Source organism: Coregonus clupeaformis, chromosome 18 (genome assembly GCF_020615455.1).
Source record: "Coregonus clupeaformis isolate EN_2021a chromosome 18, ASM2061545v1, whole genome shotgun sequence".
NCBI lineage: Eukaryota > Metazoa > Chordata > Actinopteri > Salmoniformes > Salmonidae > Coregonus > Coregonus clupeaformis.
In genome coordinates, this window is record NC_059209.1 from 2717072 (window position 1) to 2731562 (window position 14491).

The following is a 14491-nucleotide window of genomic DNA, read 5'->3' on the forward strand; positions in this document are numbered from 1 at the left end:
GATTAGCAAATTTAGGCATGACATGCCAGCAATAAACGCTTACGCTACACATCCAAGTATATCTGACCAAATTATGAAAGACAAGCATTGTAATTTTGAATTCCGTAAAAGTGAGTGTGGAAGATGTTAAAAAATGATTGTGGTCTATCAACAATGACAAGCCACCAGGGTCTGACAACTTGGATGGAAAACTACTGAGGATAATACCGGACGATATTGCCACATTTTCAATTTAAGCCTACTAGAAAGTGTGTGCCCCTAGGCCTGGAGGGAAGCAAAAGTCATTCCGCTACCTAAGAATATTAAAGCCCCCTTTACTGGCTCAAATAGCCGACCAATCAGCCTGTTACCAACCAATAGTAAAGTTTTGGAAATAATTGTGTTTGACCAGATACAATGCTATTTTACAGTAAACAAATTGACAACATACTTTCAGCATGCTTATAGGGAAGGACATTCAACAAGCACAGCACTTACACAAATGACTGATTGGCTGAGAGAAATGTATAAAAAGATTGTGGGGGCTGTTTTGTTAGACTTCAGTGCGGCTTTTGACATTATCGATCATAGCTGCTGGAAAAACGTATGTGTTATGGCTTTACAGCCCCTGCTATAGTGTGGATAAAGAGTTACCTGTCTAACAGAACACAAAGGGTGTTCTTTAATCAACATAATCCAGGTATAATCAGGTTTTCCCCAGGGCAGCTGACTAATGACATGCCACTGGTTTCGAGTAAAGATACGTCACATACTACATTGACTGAAATGACTGCAACACTTAACAAAGAGCTGCAGTTAGTTTCAGAGTGGGTGGCAATGAATAAGTTAGTCCTAAATATTTCTAAAACAAAAAGCATTGTACTTGGGACAAATCATTCACTAAACCCTAAACCTCAATAAATAATGTGGAAATTGAGCAAGTTGAGGTGACTAAACTGCTTGGAGTAACCCTGGATTGTAAACTGTCATGGTCAAAACATATTGATACAACAGTAGCTAAGATGGGGAGAGGTCTGTCAATAATAAAGTGCTGCTCTACCTTCTTAACAGCACTATCAACAAGGCAGGTCCTACAGGCCCTAGTTTTGTCACACCTGGACTACTGTTCAGTCGTGTGGTCAGGTGCCACAAAAAGGGCAATTGGCTCAGAACAGGGCAGCACGGCTGGCCCTTGGATGTACACAGAGAGCTAATATTAATAATATGCATGCCAATCTCTCCTTGCTCAAAGTTGAGGAGAGATTTACTTAATCACTACTTGTATTTATGAGGTATTGACATGTTGAAAGCACCAAGCTCGGACACCCATGCATACCCCACAAGACATGCCACAAGAGGTCTCTTTATAGTCCAGAACAGACTATGGGAGGCGCACAGTACTACATAGAGCCATGACTACATGGAACTCTATTCCACATCAAGTTATTGATGCAAGCAGTTAAATTAGATTTAAGAAACAGATAAAAATACACCTTATTGAACAGCGGGGACTGTGAAGCAACACAAACATATGCACAGACACATGCATACACACACAATAACATACGCACACATGGATTTTGTATTGTAGATATGTGTTAGTGGTGGAGTAGGGGCCTGAGGGCACACAGTGTGTTATGAAATATGTGAATGAATTGTAATGTTTGAAAAATTGTATAACTAACTTCATTTAGCTGGACCCCAGGAAGAGTAGCTGCTGCTTTGGCAGCAGCTAATGGGGATCCATAATAAATACAAAATACAAAATTCCTGAACTTATTTAGGCTTGCCATAACAAAGGGGTTGAATACTTATTGACTCAATACATTTCAGCTTTTCATTTTTTTATTAATTTGTAAACATAATTCCACTTTGACATTATGGGGTTATTGTGTGTAGGCCAGTAAATTTACAGTGGCCAGTAAATTCAGGCTGTAACACATCAAAATGTGGAATAAGTCAAGGAGTGTAAATACTTTCTGAAGGCACTGGATATTAAAATGTATGAAGGTTGTTTAGCGCACAGGAAAAGGCGTCCTGGGAGGATGGGACGGGGGGTTTGATCAGGTCATGCAGGCTCAGCCATTTGTTATAGCCTGGAGCAGGGGTCTCCAACAGGTCGAAATCCAGCTACTACTAGCTCGCCCAAGAATTCTGAAAGTACATACTTTTTTGTGTGTTTCACCGGAACCTGTCCTAAACAAATATCAGACACTGCAAGCTCCTGGCTACTATCCAATCAAAGCCATACTGACATTATTATAAACGAGCTTCAATGCCATACAACACTCCGTCCATAGCCTCCAACTGCTCTTAAACACTAGTAAAACTAAATGCATGCTCTTCAAATCGAACGCTGCTGGCACCCGCCCACCAGACTAGAATCACTACTCTCGACGGGTCTGACCTAGAGTATGTGGACAACTACAAATACCTAGGTGTCTGGTTAGACTGTAAACTCTCCTTCCAGACTCACATTAAGCATCTCCAATCCAAAGTTAAATCTAGAATCGGCTTCGTATTTTGCAACAAAGCCTCCTTCACTCATGCTGCCAAACATGCCCTCGTAAAACTGACTATCCTACCGATCCTGGACTTCGGCGATGTCATTTACAAAATAGCCTCCAACACTCTACTCAGCAAATTGGATGTAGTCTATCACAGTGCCATCCGTTTTGTCACCAAAGCCCCATATACTACCCAACACTGTGACCTGCACGCTCTTGATGGCTGGTCCTCACTACATATTTGTCGCCAAACCCACTGGCTTCAGGTCATCTATAAATAACTTCTAGGCAAATCCCTGTCTTATCTTAGCTCATTGGTCACCATAGCAACACCCACCCGTAGTATGCGCTCCAGCAGGTATATCTCACTGGTCATCCCCAAAGCCAACACATCCTTTGACCACCATTACTTCCAGTTCTCTGCTGCCAATGACTGGAACGAACTGCAAAAATCTCTGAAGGTCGAGACACATATCTCCCTCACTAACTTTAAGCATCAGTTGTCAGAGCACCTTACCGATCACTGCACCTGTACACAGCCCATCTGAAATTAGCCCACCCAACTACCTCATCCCCATATTGTTATTTATTTTGCTCATTTGCACCCCAGTATCTCTATTTGCACATCATCTCTTGCACATCTATCATTCCAGTGTTAATAGTAATTGTAATTATTTTGCACTATGGCCTATTTATTACCATACCTCCATAACTTGATACATTTGCACACACTGTATTTATATATTTTCTGTTGTATTTTTGACTTTATGTTTTGTTTTACCCCATATGTAACTCTGTGTTGTTGTTTTTATCACACTGCTTTGCTTTATCTTGGCCAGGTCGCAGATGTAAATGAGAACTTGTTCTCAACTGGCTTACCTGGTTAAATAAAGGTGAAATAAAAAAATAAAAAAATAATAAAAATAAATTATCCCACCCCTGGTTAGGTAAAGAACCAAACCTAACACAATATATTAAATTCCAGCAATTCCAGACCTCAAAAATTGTATTCTGATGTGATTTATGCATTAGCATTGTCTCAGAACTTTCAATTTGTTTGTTTCCCTATAAATAATTGGAAAAATAAAACCCAGAAAATGGATTTGGGGAAAATACTATATAAAACGGAATTCGGGAAAGAATGAATAAGATTTCATAGGGCTTATATTAGAGTTGATTACTAACCCTTTCTTTCCAGGTATATTGACAGAAAACACATTTATTGTATAGCAAGGACCTGGGGAAGACTTGCAGGGGAGAGGAAAATAGAAGAATTGCCTATTTAAAAGCTAAATTATTATTATTTAGCTCAGAACATGTTTCATTTTTTAAAAGTAGCTCTCATGCTAGAAAATGTTGGAGATCCCTGGCCTAGAGTCTAGGCTACCCTGCCACCCCAACACTTCTTCACCCTCTTCATTCACAATATTCTCACCCATCAGACTATTCTCTATTTAATCTTGGCTGTACTATATATTTTGTATTTCATAATAATACTTTCATAATTGTAGATTCCTTTTAATTACAAAATCAAATGCTGGTTCTAGTGTTAATTGGTTCATAGCGTCCATATTGTTTGGGACACAAACTTTATACAACTTAAAGCTCTTGGTCCATAGATAGTATATACAGATTTTAAAATGTTCAAATGTTGTTCACTAAATTAAATGATGGAAAATCCATCATGGCAAATGTTCTTGAGAAGTTGTAGAAATTATTTTCCAATGGATTTAAATTGAATGGATTTGAACAAAATGTGACTATCTAAAACAGGGTGCGGAGCTTTCCAAATGTGCATACCGAATCCCTTGGTATTGCTCCATCATGTTTCACTGCTTGAACCCCTAATGACAATAAAAGCCACAGACCTGCTCCTCCGCTTTGATGTTGAGCTCGTCACAGCCAACCAGCTCCAGTATTTCCTCTGGCCTGAGACTGAGGAACTCCTCAGACACGGACACCTCCACAAAGTGCTGGTGGACAAAACTGTTGGCCGCGTCGTACAGTGTTGTGCACATCATGGTCTCTGCAAACTGTCGCACGCCCAGACAGTTCTTAGGGTGAAGTCTGGGGTGAAATAGAGGTGGTGTGGAAGAGAGAGAGAAAGGGAGAGTAAAAGTTCAAATGAATGCTGCTTATAAGTTATTCACAACTTCCAGTTACTTTTAAATGTCATGGTTATTTTTTTTTCCGCCAATTGCTCATGCAAGATGTCACCCTAAGTGTGCAATATTGAAAAATAATTTGCCTACAGTGCCAAGGACTTTTGGGAGTTTAATAAATGCTCCAGTGTTGAGAATATTAGCGGCATACCCACAGACCAAAAAGCTGAACAGAAAAACACATTTTTGATTTGCAGAAGGGGAAATCAAATGATTAATTTTCCATGATTTACCACCAACAAGGGTTGGGTGCTGCTAGTAATAGGGTTCTCCCCAGGAATTTTAAACAAGGTGGTGCTGACAAGTACAGACATAATAATCATTTATTACATTTGTGAAATGTTTTTTTTATTACAAGAATGATCTCAAAGTACATACAAATTAGAAATAAAGTAATAATAATAATAAAATAATAATAATGAAAATATAACATCAAATAAAATATATATTCAGTCAGGTCCAAAATTATTGGCACCCTTGATAAAGATTAGCAAAAAAGACTGTATAAATTAAATTATACAAATACTTTGCTATATTGCATGCTAAAAAAAAAATCTGAAAATGCAATTATTGTGAGGATAACGGCATTGAGACTTTTTCTAAAATGTCTTATGAGATTAGAGAACACATTCCTCCATACAGAATCTTTACAGATCCATGATATCCTTCAGATTTGCCCTTATGGACTGCCCTCTTCAATTCAAACCACAGGTTTTCAATGGGGTTCAAGTCCGGAGACTGAGATGGCCATTGCAAAATGTTGATTTTATGGTCAATTAATCATTTCTTTGTGGATTATGATGTGTGCTTGGGGTTATGGATGTTACATGAAATGGACAAGCTTTTTGGGGAGACTGAACTTATTAGCAAAAGTCTGAGTTTGTAAGTCAAAACATGGATTGCCATGCGGATGGAAAGGCTTGGCTGAAAACAAAAACGATAATTTTGAAAAGATGGTCATTTCCATTATTACATTACAGAGGAAAAACAACCGATATGGATGTTACACCCTCCATTATGGATGTTACAGTCTGAAATAGACCTTCAACTCAAAGATTTCTTGATCAAAATCTATCATGACACATTTGTTGTCATTTGGAATGTCAGCAGATGACATAGTTCCTTAGGATTGCATAATTACAGGTAAACTGAATAGTATACAAGGCCAGGCACTGATGTTCCCTCTAAAGTGCACGCGTGCGCGACCCTTCCTCCAGGACTGCAGCGCAGACTAAATGCCATGCAGTGCAGAGACGCAAGACATTGAAATTCTGAGTTTTCCCCATTAGTTTGCACTATATAGATCAACGTTTTTTCTGTGATCGAATCAACATTATATCTGGCCCTTTTCAATGCAACAAACCAAAACAAATCTAACTTTGCAAGATTGAGTCTACGGAGTAGAATTCTATTGGTGGGGGTGCCCCACGAGCGGTCCTTCAATCACCCACGAGTGAATGTGCTTTTCAGATCAGTTCAGATCAGAGCTGTGCGTGAGCACATTTGTTGAAATTCTTTGCTAGTTTGTGAGTTATTAGCCCGGTTATAGATAAGTATAGGTCAGCAATGGGGAGTTACTACTTCCTACAAGAGCACAAAACATGTAGGCTACATTTCAAGCTGTCTTTGAAAAGCCAGTCAGATAAAAAGCATATGTCTTAATTAAATATGCAAATAAGCCAATAGGCAGAGGGGTAGCCTACATTGTTTAATTCTCTGTATGGTAATAATAATTAATTTTATTTTGTAAAATGGTTTCTTGCATCATACAACACAATACAATGCAATATAGTCACCTATGTGGCCCATGGTGTTACAGACCAAGTAAAAAATCATGAATTAATGTCAAGCCCTTCATAATGTAAAAACGTTTTTAAAAGTCTCAGGCAATGTAGGTCTGCATTGAATACCACATATAGGCTTCTGTAGGCTACTTCATAGAAATCAAAAGCTATTTCCATGTGAAAATGTTATGGTATTTGCTCCATTGGATTTGTTGGTAGGGCTACTTTATGCTCAAATAGTCAAATAGTCTAAAACTGTAAGGGTACAGCCTCAGTGTTCACTATAAGCGCGCGCCGGAAGTTGCACAAAATTCCGACAATGTTCAAGTTTCCGTTCATAAGACTTCAAATTTGCTCAGTACCCCAAAAAATTTGAGGGAACATTGCCAGGCACCACATCCAAATATGTATGCATGTACAGTTGTGGTCAAAAGTTTTGAGAACGACACAAGTATTGGTCTTCACAAAGTTCGCTGCCTCAGTGTTATGAGATATTTTTGTCAGATGTTACTATGGTATACTGAAGTATAATTACAAGCATTCCATAAGTGTCAAAGGCTTTTATTGACAATTACATTAAGTTTATGCAAAGAGTGAATATTTGCAGTGTTGACCCTTCTTTTTCAAGACCTCTGCAATCCGCCCTGGCATGCTGTCAATTAACTTCTGGGCCACATCCTGACTGATGGCAGCCCATTCTTGCATAATCAATGCTTGGAGTTTGTCCGAATTTGTGGGTTTTTGTTTGTCCACCCACCTCGAGGAACAACGAAAAGTTCTCAATGGGATTAAGGTCTGGGGAGTTTCCTGGCCATGGACCCAAAATGTTGATGTTTTGTTCCCCGAGCCACTTAGTTATCACTTTTGCCTTATGGCAAGGTGCTCCATCATGCTGGAAAAGGCATTGGTCGTCACCAAACTGTTCTTGGATGGTTGGGAGAAGTTGCTCTCGGAGGATGTGTTGGTACCATTCTTTATTCATGGCTGTGTTCTTAGGCAAAATTGTGAGTGAGCCCACTCCCTTGGCTGAGAAGCAACCCCACACTTGAATGGTCTCAGGATGATTTACTGTTGGCATGACACAGGACTGATGGTAGCGCTCACCTTTTCTCCGGACAAGCTTTTTTCCGGATGCCCCAAACAATCGGAAAGGAGATTCATCAGAGAAAATGACTTTACCCCAGTCCTCAGCAGTCCAATCCCTGTACCTTTTGCAGAATATCAGTCTGTCCCTGATGTTTTTCCTGGAGAGAAGTGGCTTCTTTGCTGCCCTTCTTGACATCAGGCCATCCTCCAAAAGTCTTCGCGTCACTGTGCTTGCAGATGCACTCACACCTGCCTGCTGCCATTCCTGAGCAAGTTATGCACTGGTGGTGCCCGATCCCACAGCTGAATCAACTTTAGGAGACGGTCCTGGCGCTTGCTGGACTTTCTTGGGCGCCCTGACGCCTTCTTCACAACAATTGAACCTCTCTCCTTGAAGTTCTTGATGATCCGATAAATGGTTGATTTAGGTGCAATCTTACTAGCAGCAATATCTTTGCCTGTGAAGCCCTTTTTGTGCAAAGCAATGATGACGGCACATGTTTCCTTGCAGGTAACCATGGTTAACAGAGGAAGAACAATGATTTCAAACACCACCATCCTTCTAAAGCTTCCAGTCTGTTATTCTAACTCAAATCAGCATGACAGAGTGATCTCCAGCCTCCAGACACACTCACCTGTGGTAACGAGAGAATCACTGACATGATGGCAGCTGGTCCTTTTGTGACAGGGCTGAAATGCAGTGTAAATGTTTTTGGGGGGGATTAAGTTCATTTTCATGGCAAATAGGGACTTTGCAATTAATTGCAATTCATCTGATCACTCTTCATGACATTCTGGAGTATATGCAAATTCCCATCATCAAAACTGAGGCACCAGACTTGGTGAAAATTAGTATTTGTGTCATTCTCAAAACTTTTGACCACGACTGTATATATGTAATCTAAAAAATTTACTTTTACCAGTTGAATTTAGACACAAATATAAGATTGTATTATAAGAAAATATGCAAATGACATGTGCCTTTACTGCCAATTCACTTTTCTGGACACCGGATGAAGTCAGTATATGTTGGGGGGTATTCATATGAAAATAAATTTCAAGACTATTCAGAGATGGTTGATAAGCACTTTTCTCATCTTTCTATCTAAAAATAAGTGCTGTCATGTATGAGAAATGCATTTCAGCATATTTTTTCAAAGATAATCTTTCTAGAACATACTTTTTCCAAGATATCAACAATTGCTTCAGTAAAAGTCTGAAGACTAGCCTACATCCCAGAACAAGCAAACACAATGTGGTGAATGCACAAGCTTCTGAAGCTAAGATATAATAATTCAATATCCATCACATCCACACCCGTTATGGATGTTATAATGCTGAAAAAGGATACTGACAATGAAGAGAGAAACCAATTATATAGAAGAAAGTTCGCTTCACAGAGAAAGTTTCAAGATGATCCAATCAAGGGAAACCTAGCAGCGACCTGCCCAGTGAAGTGAGCCTACCAGATGAGCTAAATGCCTTCTATGCTCGCTTCGAGGCAAGCAACACTGAACCATGCATGAGAGCACCAGCTGTTCTGGACTGTGTGATCACGCTCTCCATAGCCTATGCAAGACCTTTAAACAGGTTAACATTCACAAGGCCAGATGGATTACCAGGAGATGTACTCCGAGCATGCGCTGACCAGCTGGCAAGTGTCTTCACTGACATTTTCATCCTCTCTCTGACCCAGTCTGTAATACCTACATGTTTCAAGCAGACCACCATAGTCCCCGAGCCCAAGAACACCAAGGTAACCTGTCTAAAATGTGTTATTTTATGTTATTATTTTATTTTTGATCTATTTGTTAATTTTCTACCTTTTTAACTGCATTTTTGGGAAAGGGCGCGTAAATAAGCATTTCACGGTAAAGTCTACACTTGTTGTATTCGGCGCATGTGACAAATAAAATTTAATTGGATTTCTCAATGACTATCGCCCTGTAGCACTCCCATATGTAGCCATGAAATGCTTTGAAAGGCTGGTCATGGCTCACATCAATACCATCATCCCAGACACCCTGGACCCACTCCAATTCACATACCGCCCCAACAGATCCACAGATGACGCGATCTCCATTGCAATCCACACCGCCCTTTCCCACCTGGACAAGAGGAACACCTATGTGAGAATGCTGTTCATTGACTACAGCTCAGTGTTCAACACCATAGTGCCCTCCAAGCTCATAACTAAAGGACCCTGGGACTGAACACCTCCCTCTGCAACTGGATCCTGGAGTTCCTGATTGGCCACCCCCTGGTGGTAAGGGTATGCAACACATCCGCCACGCTGACCTTCAACACGGGGACCCCTGAGGGGTGTGTGCTTAGTCCTCTCCTGTACTCCCTGTTCACCCACGACACCATCATTACATTTGCCGATGACACGACGGTGGTAGGTCTGATCACCGACGACGATGAGAGAGCCTATAGGGAGGACGTCAGAGACCTGGCAGTGTGGTGCCAGGACAACAACAACTCCCTCAACGTAAGCAAGACAAAGGAGCTGATTGTAGACTATAGGAAATGGAGGTCCGAGCACGCCCCCATTCACATCGGCAGGGCTTTAGTGGAGCGGGTCGAGAGCTTCAAGTTCCTCGGTGTCCACATCACTAAGGATCTATCATGGTCCACACACACCAACACAGTCGTGAAGAGGGCATGACAACACCTCTTCCCCCTCAGGAGGCTGAAAAGATTTGGCATGTGCCATTAAGATTAAGGGCATAATTACGTGTTCCACGATTTATGGTCTATGCTATGTAGGAAAAACGAAACAAGCTCTGAAAAGAAGGATAGCAGAACACAGGAGTAATATCAGGACTCTTGACCAGAGAAACCCTGTGGCTGTGCATTTCATGGAGGCTTGTCACAACATTAGCTCTCTGAGATACATTGGTATCGAACATGTTAAGACTCCTAGGAGGGGGGTAAGATACTGATAATCTATTATTGAGAAGAGAATTGTATTGGATTCACCATTTGTGCACCATGTCTCCTAAAGATCTGAACCAAGAGGTTGATATCAGTCTATTTCTTACCTGAATGTCACTGATTTGTCTTGCCTTCCAGGTCTCCACTTTGTCATTTTGTACATATATTAGATTCTGTAACTAATACATGTGCCCATCTCATTGATATCAAATGATTAGAGATACACAAGTTGTTTTTGAAATAGGTCACTTGAATTATATCTACGGCCACCGCGCCTCCTATGCATAATGGTCATATGGGCGGGCATTCCAACAGTTTCCAACATAATCTATTTTACTGTTGCCTAGGTTTGAAATTGAACCCATTTACTGGGCCCTCAGATCCTCAAAAAGTTATACAGTTGCACCATTGAGAGCATCTTGACTGGCTGCATCACCGCTTGGTACGGCAACTGCTTGGCATCCGACCGCAAGACGCTACAGAGGGTAATGAGTATAGCCCAGTACATCACTGGGGCCGAGCTCCCTGCCATACATGACCTTTATACCAGGCGGTGTAAGAGGTAGGCCCTAAAAATTGTCAAACACTCCAGCCACCCAAGCACCAAGTCTGGAACCAACAGGACCCTGAACAGCTTCTACCCCAAAGCCATAAGACTGCTAAATAGTTTGTTAAATAGTTAACCAAATAGCTACCAGGACTATCTGCATTGACCCTTTTTGCACTCATCACATACGCTGCTGCTACTGTTTATTATCTGTAATTTTATTCCTAGTCATATGTACATATCTACCTCAATTACCTCGTAACCCTGCACATCGACTCGGTACTGGTACCCCGTGTATATAGCCAAGTTATTGTTACTCATTGGGTATTTATTATTACTTTTATTAGATCTGTGTTTAGCTTTTCTATTCTTTCTCTGCATTGTTGAGCATTTCAATGTTAGTCTACACCTGTTCTTTACGAAGCATGTGACCAATTAAATGTTATGTTCCAATGCCCATCCCAGTCACCACCTCCATATCTTAAGACTGTAGAGCATGCAAACAAAATGTAAATGTGGTATGCATTGCTACATTAACATCTCATCTTCATGACTAATACTGCTGTGAGAGTTAAAACAAGCTCTGTGAGCCCATGATTAACTGAAAAGCCTTTTTTAACACTTGTCCACCTACTCGGTAATGGTCAAAATTCATGCAATTTCCTACTTTAACTTTTCAAATAAAACCTGAACTCCTTAAGGATAATTATGAAAGTGGTTTAATCTGGAAATGACTAACTTTATTTGTGCATGCTCAGGTTGACTTTTACACGGAATCGCTCTTATATTTCACTTTTTAGCTATTTTTATGTACCCATTCCCTGATTTATGAAGACCAACAACCATGTCTCTTTTCATTTGTGAGCTCTGTCTTTCCCCATGGTGATGGATGACAAAGGGGTGTTACATGTAATGTTACCTCATTTTCATACCCCAGGGAAACAGGAAGCCATGGAAGACCACAATACAGTTTCTTTAACTCAGATTAACTTTAAAAAGTAGAATGTTCATTCAGATTTAATTTTGTACGATTTAATTTATAAGAACTTATAGGGATGCCAATCATTTTGACACTTATCTTTGAGAAAAAAGTAATACTTAGCTAAATCTGTTTCTCTGAGCAACTGTTTTAATATACATATTTTTTTTGTTGTTGCATACAATACAGGCGGTACATTTTAAAAAATTAATGCTTTTTATTTCATGCAATTCCCCCTTCTGCAAAAAATGGTATAGGGTATGTGTGTTGATTGATGGGGGGGGCAATGTAATACATTTTAGAAAGTGGAAAAGGTCAAGGGTTCTGAATACTTTTCAAATGCACTGTGTGTGTGTGTATATATATATATATATACATACAGTGAGGGGAAAAAGTATTTGATCCCCTGCTGATTTTGTACATTTGCCCACTGACAAAGAAATTATCAGTCTATCATTTTAATGGTAGGTTATTTGAACAATGAGAGACCAAAAAATCCAGAAAAACGCATGTCAAAAAAGTTATGAATTTATTTGCATTTTAATGAGGGATAAAAGTACAGTGGGGAGAACAAGTATTTGATACACTGCCGATTTTGCAGGTTTTCCTACTTACAAAGCATGTAGAGCAGGGTTCTTCAATTCCGGTCCTGGAGGGCCGAAACACCTCTGTTTTTTATCCTCTCCTTCTAATCAGGGGCTAATTCAGACCTGGGACACCAGGTGAGTGCAATTAACTACCAGGTAGAAATAAAAAACAGAAGTGTTTCCGGCCCTCCTGGACCGGAATTGAAGAACCCTGATGTAAAGGTCTGTCATTTTTATCATAGGTACACTTCAACTGTGAGAGACAGAATGAATTTTTTTTTCTCCAGAAAGTCACATTGTATGATTTTTAAGTAATTAATTTGCATTTTATTGCATGACATAAGTATTTGATCACCTACCAACCAGTAAGAATTATGGCTCTCACAGACCTGTTACTTTTTCTTTAAGAAGCCCTCCTGTTCTCCACTCATTACCTGTATTAACTGCACCTGTTTGAACTCGTTACCTGTATAAAATACACCTGTCCACACACTCAATCAAACAGACTCCATCTTCTCCACAATGGCCAAGACCAGAGAGCTGTGTAAGGACATCAGGGATAAAATTGTAGATCTGCACAAGGCTGGGATTGGCTAAAGGACAATAGGCAAGCAGCTTGGTGAGAAGGCAACAACTGTTGGCGCAATTATTATAAAAGGGAAGAAGATCAAGATGACGGTCAATCACCCTCGGTCTGGGGCTCCATGCGAGATCTCATCTCGTGGGGCATTAATGATCATGAGGAAGGTGAGGGATCAGCCCAGAACTACAAGGCAGGACCTGGTCAATGACCTGAAGAGAGCTGGGACCACAGTCTCAAAGAAAACCATTAGTAACACACTACGCCGTCATGGATTAAAATCCTGCAGCGCACGCAAGGTCCCCCTGCTGAAGCCTGCGCATGTCAAGGCCCATCTGAAGTTTGCCAATGACCATCTGGATGATCCAGAGGAGGAATGGGAGAAGGTCATGTGGTCTGATGAGACAAAAATAGAGCTTTTTGGTCTAAACTCCACTCGCCGTGTTTGGAGGAAGAAGAAGGATGAGTACAACCCCAAGTACACCATTCCAACCGTGAAGCATGGAGGTGGAAACATCATTCTTTGGGGATGCTTTTCTGCAAAAGGGACAGGACGACTGCACCGTATTGAGGGGAAGATGGATGGGGCCATGTATCGCGAGATCTTGGCCAACAACCTCCTTCCCTCAGTAAGAGCATTGAAGATTGGTCGTGGCTGGGTCTTCCAGCATGACAACGACCCAAAACACACAGCCAGGGCAACTAAGGAGTGGCTCCGTAAGAAGCATCTCAAGGTCCTGGAGTGGCCTAGCCAGTCTCCAGACCTGAACCCAATAGAAAATCTTTGGAGGGAGTTGAAAGTCTGTATTGCCCAGCGACAGCCACCAAACCTGAAGGATCTGGAGAAGATGTCACGATCGTTGAGAGACGGGTCAGACCAAGGTGCAGCGTGGTATGCAAACATGTTTATTAAATCAAATAAACATTAAACAAAACCAGAAACAACGTAACGTGAAGTCCTCAGGCTAAACACATACAAGCCTAACACGGAACAAGATCCCACAATTAAGGTAGGCAAACAGGCTACTTAAGTACAGTGGGGGAAAAAAGTATTTAGTCAGCCACCAATTGTGCAAGTTCTCCCACTTAAAAAGATGAGAGAGGCCTGTAATTTTTATCATAGGTACACGTCAACTATGACAGACAAAATGAGAAAAAAAAAATCCAGAAAGTCACATTTTTTAATGAATGGATTTTTAATGAATTTATTTGCAAATTATGTTGGAAAATAAATATTTGGTCAATAACAAAAGTTTCTCAATACTTTGTTATATACCCTTTGTTGGCAATGACACGGGTCAAACGTTTTCTGTAAGTCTTCACAAGGTTTTCACACACTGTTG

General features: G+C 40.5%; 1 protein-coding gene across 3 annotated transcripts in view; it reads right to left on the reverse strand.

Annotated features, from left to right (window-relative positions):
• The window catches only part of klhl18 (kelch-like family member 18), a 57741-nt gene that overhangs the window by 24324 nt on the left and 18926 nt on the right, over nt 1-14491 (reverse strand). For all 3 annotated transcript variants that reach the window (XM_045226712.1, XM_045226711.1, XM_045226713.1), the window contains exon 4: nt 4355-4553. In XM_045226712.1, coding sequence (XP_045082647.1) covers nt 4355-4553 — 199 coding nt within the window. The remainder of the gene's footprint in view (nt 1-4354; nt 4554-14491) is intronic.